This window comes from Cebidichthys violaceus, unplaced genomic scaffold (assembly GCF_023349555.1).
Source record: "Cebidichthys violaceus isolate CVI_PGR_0920_01 unplaced genomic scaffold, fCebVio1.0.p SCAF_48, whole genome shotgun sequence".
NCBI classification, from domain to species: domain Eukaryota; kingdom Metazoa; phylum Chordata; class Actinopteri; order Perciformes; family Stichaeidae; genus Cebidichthys; species Cebidichthys violaceus.
In genome coordinates, this window is record NW_027176683.1 from 982682 (window position 1) to 988839 (window position 6158).

Sequence of the window (6158 nt, forward strand, 5' to 3'; positions counted from 1 at the left end):
CAGGACTGAGGATTCTGAATGTGCACCCATGCAGGCTGATTGGTCCTCGGGGCTGAGTGGGCGGGACATCGTTGTGACTTTTTCTTTTCATATTATTGCACCTTTGACAACAAAACTTTTCTTTCAGATTAATCTAATTCTCAATATTTCTAAAATGCATTTATTTAAAAATATCCTGTGAACAAGAAACAAACGTCACCAAACATTTACTTCTATTTCTTGTATTGTTTCTCCTTCATTACCTCTCTGCTGCCTCTCGCTTGCTTTAACTCCCCAACATGAACTTTAATCTGACGTTTAATGAACCAAACAGAACAGAAAATATCTGAGTTTCAGGGACGACCTTCTCTAAAAGCCTGAACATATGCAGAATATAATTCAGGGTTTATTTTGAAGTTACGTGTTGAGGAGATTTCCTGTCTTTCCTTTCTGTTTTGTTAATGTCAAAATGGTGCATTTTCATTAGTAACGTATGTGTTTAAACAAAATATTTGAATACAATTGAATTACATTTTTGCTGATAGGAGCCCTTGTTTGTAAATCTGGCCTTGACAATATCAAAATAATGATTTTTATTAATGAAATTCCCAGAATAAATTGTGTACAACAAAAGAGCACCGTTCATTTTAATTGGGCATCAATATGATTATTTAATTTAGCAGACATTTGCAATATAAAAATATTTGTTTATATTGTATTTTGGTTTGTTTCAGACGTGAACGCAGCCCTGAGGCCCTCCCGGTCCGTGTTAGCGGTGAGCTAGCTGTGTGTTAGTTGTGAGCGAGCCGTGAGCTAGCTGTGTTTGGGTTGTGTGGCGCCCCCTAGTGGTGGTGGTGAGGCAGGCGTTCGTGGCTGTGGCTCCTCTGTACGTACGCCACGGCGTCCCTGTACGTGAGGGCCAGCTGGGGCCGGTCGTACATCTCGCTCAGCGCCTGGAACTTTGGGCCCCACCGCGACAGCCTGTCGTAAACAAACCCTCCTTCGTCCTCCTCCTCCTCTTCCTCCTTGGCGACGCCGGGGGCGACGAGAATGTTTCTGCGTGACGCGGCAGACCCCAGCGAGCTGAGGCTTCCCGCCGTCGACCCGGAGCCCTCCACGCACCACACGTGGTAGGCGTCCGGCGGCAGCGCCTCGCCGTCGTTGTCCGCCTCCCAGATGATTCGCGCCACGTAGCTTTTAAAGTCCACGCGGGAGCGCGACACCGACGGGGGGGCGTCGCTCGCCTCCGTGTCCCGGCACGCGTTAGCGGCGTAGATGGCGTCGCTGGGGTAGCCGTTGGCGGCGCCGTGCTGGTAGTGTTGGTGTTGGTGGTGGTGGTGGTGATGATGCGGGATGCTGAGGTAGGGAGCGCCGGAGCTGCAGGAGGAGCCGGACGGGTGAACCTCCTCCTGGGAGCCGGGGGAGGATTTGATGAGCGGGGCGGTGGTGCAGGACGAGGACTGAGACAGACTGGAGCACAGAGGACGCTTCAGCTCCGTGATGTCGTATCCGTTCTGGAAGGAAAGGAAGGAAGGGAAGGAAGGAAGGAGGTAAAGAAGGAAGGAACACACACACAGTTAGTGGTATTCGATCCTCGGTAGCTAGTTGAGAATCTGCTTAGTTAGGTTTAAGAAAAGATCATAAAATACTAAGTTAGGTTTAGTAAAAGATTGTAAAATACTTAGGTTTAGTATAAGATCCTAAAATACTTAGTTAGGTTTAATAAAAGATCGTAAAATATTTAGTTAGGGTTAATAAAAGATCGTAAAATACTTAGTTAGGTTTAGTAAAAGATCGTAAAATACTTAGTTAGGTTTGTTTAATAAAAGATCGTAAAATACTTTGTTAGCTTAAGAAAAGATCGTAAAATACTTTTCTCTTTCTGTGTTTATCGTTTTGCTTCTTGTACATAAAAACATTCTGATTCTGTCGGTCAAAATGTTCTAGTTTCATGAAGCGAGCAGGGTCTTTCCTTTTCTTTATAAAAGTAAGCTGTTACATAAAGAGCACAACGTCGTCCTCAGTGTGTGTGTGTGTGTGTGTGTGTGTGTGTGTACCTGGTCCTGCTCGCCCCCCCCCTCCTCGTTGTAGTTGAGGATGTTTTCTCGGATGTCCTCCCAGCTCTCGTGTTCTGCTGGGATGTGGTAAACTCCTCGCTTCCTGAACTTGTTACGGCTGCCTTTCTGGTTCCACACCGTCACCGCCACCAGCACCGCTGCACACACACACACACACACACACACACACACACACACACACACACACAGGACAGTATTAATATGCATCTGTGTGTAAATGTGCACCACCGGGACACATTTCACTTCCTTCCTGTGCGTTTGAGGCAGCAGCTCATTAAAGCTGCTCTGTGGAGTCATTTGGCCTCAATGGAAGTCAGTTATTTGGTATAATTATTATAAACAGGAGAACAACACGTTAGTGGAACGAGAACCTCTTAACATCCGTCACTCGGTGAGCCAACATGTTTTTAAAGAAGCTTCCAAAATCCTCATTTAAAACGTTTGTCCTCTTCAGGGGGGAGCAGGAAGAGAGAGGGCTGATGGGAAATGGAGTCTTAATGTGGGGAAATGAAAAATACCATTGGTGGTCTTAAAGGGATTGTTCTGATATTATTATGTTATTAGTTGTATTTCATGTTGTTTTACTACTGCTGATGTTATCATAATTGCAATAATGTGTATTATATTGTATTTTTTAGCTTTTATTGTTTTTTACTTATGTATTATTACTTCATTGTTTGATTGTTTATTGTACTTTGTTCTGTTTTTATTCTCTCGAATAAAGTTTGATTGAATGTTTACAGTTTCATTGTGCGACTCTGAACTAACCACAGTCGCACAATAACACAAACTAGAACTCTTCTGTGTTCTGAGAGGTTAGATGTTTTAGTGAATGGGGTGTGGTTCTGGTTCTGGTTCTTCTGTCTGTTTCACTACTGTCCCTTTAAGTCATCACAACGACATTCAGCCTTTGCGTAACTCTCTGTGACTTCACTGATCGATGCGAATGGAAAACTATTGATCAGCAAACTGTGACACGAGGTTAGAACAGAAGGTCTTCAGAGGAGACGAGTTCATTTAGAGTTTAACTGATGAACCAACAACAAGTCTGAATTAGTGCTGGGCAACTTAACGCGTTATTATCGCGTTAACGCATTAATTCATTAATGCCGACTTTATTTTATCGCGCATTAACGCAGTTTTTTTAAAATGCAATCCACACCGTTGATGCCAGCAAATCACCAAACCAGCGGTGGAGGAGTCTTCATCACTACGTTGATGCAGCGCGTGGAGGAGTCTTCATCACTACGTTGATGCAGCGTGTGGAGGAGTCTTCATCACTACGTTGATGCGGCGCGTGGAGGAGTCTTCATCACTACGTTGATGCGGCGCGTGGAGGAGTCTTCATCACTACGTTGATGCGGCGCGTGGAGGAGTCTTCATCACTACGTTGATGCAGCGTGTGGAGGAGTCTTCATCACTACGTTGATGCGGCGCGTGGAGGAGTCTTCATCACTACGTTGATGCGGCGCGTGGAGGAGTCTTCATCACTACGTTGATGCGGCGCGTGGAGGAGTCTTCATCACTACGTTGATGCGGCGCGTGGAGGAGTCTTCATCACTACGTTGATGCGGCGCGTGGAGGAGTCTTCATCACTACGTTGATGCGGCGCGTGGAGGAGTCTTCATCACTACGTTGATGCGGCGCGTGGAGGAGTCTTCATCACTACGTTGATGCGGCGCGTGGAGGAGTCTTCATCACTACGTTGATGCGGCGCGTGGAGGAGTCTTCATCACTACGTTGATGTGGCGTGTGGAGGAGTCTTCATCACTACGTTGATGCGGCGTGTGGAGGAGTAGAGATAAACTAAAAACAAGCTAACAGACGCCACAGAGAAGTGGAGAGATACAAACTGAAGGACGACTAGTGTACCGTCACCAGAAGAACACACGAGTCGTACAAAGAGGAGAGGACTACAAAAGAGGCGGAGTCACAACGCGCACCGGTCGTCGCTCTCACCGGAGACTACCGGACATTGCCGGGTAACCGTCGTCACCTCTGAGTTACGGTGCATTATGTTGATGAACAGTGGGAGCTGCGTTCACATGCTCTGACTGTCATGAAGACAGAAGACACACATGTTGATGAAACGTGTGGAACATTGTGTTCATGTTGCACAGCAGTGGAACGTTTAAATAAAGTCACACACTGAGCACAGATAGTAGAAATATAACTGATACTGTGTGAAGAATACTGCTGTTAACAAGAACCTGATCTGTTTAAAGTGATTCAAACCAAATGTTGTTGTACTTTAGTTCATACAGCAGTACTTTAAAATACAAGTGAGCAACACACTACTTTTAATTCATAATTGAACTTTGTGCATAACAATGAGATTAATCGTTGCCCAGCACTAGTTGTTATGTTAAAAGGATACGGAAGATTTAGGGAAACTGAGGACAGTAAATCATAAAGAGGAGGATGAGGAGGAAGATGAGGGAGAGGAAGAGGAGGAGGAAGAGGAAGAGGAGGAGCAGGAGGAGGGAGAAGAGGAGGAAGAAGAAGTATCAAATAAGAGACTTGGTGATGAACTCGATGATACGGAAGATTTTGGGAAACTGAAGACAGTAAATTTCTGTATTTTTAGATTCAGCTCTTACCGAAGAAGACGAGCAGACACATGAAGAGTTTTATAAACGTTAAATCTTCTTCATGATGAGTCTCTTACCGAAGAAGACGAGCAGACACATGCTGATGGCGAGGATGGAGCTGGGGCTGAGGGCGACCAGCCGCTGACGTCTGGCGCCCAGCTCACAGCGCTGACCCCTGAAGCCGTCCTGACAGCGGCACCGGTAGCTGTCGGGCGACAGCGGCTGGCAGACGCCGCCGTTGCGGCAGGAAGAAGCTCCGCAGGGCGACGGCTCGCAGCGCTGCTCGCCGGAGTCCTCCGTCACCGTCACCTGACCGCCGGGGCACCTGGGAAACGGAGTCAACAACGTCAGAATGAAACCAGCCCGTTGGGATCAGGTGGAAACCTCCGGTTATGAAAAGTAAAGCTGGTGCGGATTTCTTTCTTTCCTTCCTTCTTACCTTCCTTCCCTTCCTGCCTTCTTTCCTTCCATCTTCCTTCCTTCCCCCTCCGTTTCTTTCTTTCCTTTCCTTCCTCCTCCCTTTCTTTCTTTCCTTCCTTCCATTATTTCTTTCCTCCCATCTTCCTTCCTTTCCAGGAAAGGAACAAAGATGGAAGGAAAGAAAGAAAGTAAGGAAAAAAAGCAGTTTCCTTACTTTCTTTCTTTCCTTCCATCTTTGTTCCTTTCCTTTCTTCTTTCTTTCCTTCCTGCCTTCTTTCCTCCTCCCTTTCTTTCTTTCCTTTCTTCCTGTCTCCTCTGTTTGTTTCTTTCCTTTCCTACCTTCCTTCCTCCACCCTTTCTTTATTTATTTCCTTCTTTCTTTCTTTCTTTACTTATTATGGTCCATTATGAGTCAAACAGACCATAAAGCAGGGGATGCTTTAGGGGCGGGGCTACACAGTGATTGACAGGTCTCTACCAGAGACGTATACGGTGTCTCTATGTCACTCCTCCTCAGTCCAGATATGGTCACTTCCTGTTCACTGGTTGCAAAAAAACAAGATGGCGACGACCAAATCGCCGACCTCGAGGCTTCAAAACGTCCACAACCCAACGTTACCGCTTCCATAGACATCTATGGGAGGAATGCGTCTCTTACTTGCACTGGTGTTTCCTCCACAGGTCGGTGCAGCGCAGAGGGCTGCGACACGGTTGGCTGCTGCAGGCGTCGCTGTGGCAACCCGAGGTGACGCCCCGCCTCTCCAGCACCGTCACCGAGTCCTGACTCCTCCCGTCCAGAGGGAGGACCTGAGAGTTAAAACGAACGTCCCGCAGACAACCTGAGAGAGACGGGGGGGAAAGGTCCAGTTTAAAGCTCGTACATATGTTAGAGAGGAGGAGGAGGAGGAGGAGGAGGAGGAGGAAGAGAGAGAGGAGGAAGAAGAGGAAGGAGGACGAGGAAGAAGGAGAGGAGGAGGAAGGCGAGGAGGAGGAGGAAGAGGAGGAGGAGGGAGAAGAGGAGGAGGAAGAAGAGGAGGAGGGGGAAGAGGAGGAGGAGGGAGAGGGAGAGGAGGAAGAAGAGGAGGAGGAG

The 6158-nt window shown here is 47.2% G+C and overlaps 1 protein-coding gene across 1 annotated transcript in view; it reads right to left on the reverse strand.

Annotated features, from left to right (window-relative positions):
• Positions 1-620: 620 nt before the first annotated feature.
• Positions 621-6158, reverse strand: part of si:dkey-22o22.2 (putative neural-cadherin 2) — an 86939-nt gene continuing 81401 nt past the window's right edge. The window contains exons 26-29 of the mRNA XM_068729838.1: positions 5727-5907; positions 4726-4973; positions 2037-2194; positions 621-1493 (exon numbers count right to left, since the gene is read on the reverse strand). Of these exons, the coding sequence (XP_068585939.1) occupies positions 822-1493; positions 2037-2194; positions 4726-4973; positions 5727-5907 (1259 nt within the window). The 3' untranslated portion in view covers positions 621-821. The remainder of the gene's footprint in view (positions 1494-2036; positions 2195-4725; positions 4974-5726; positions 5908-6158) is intronic.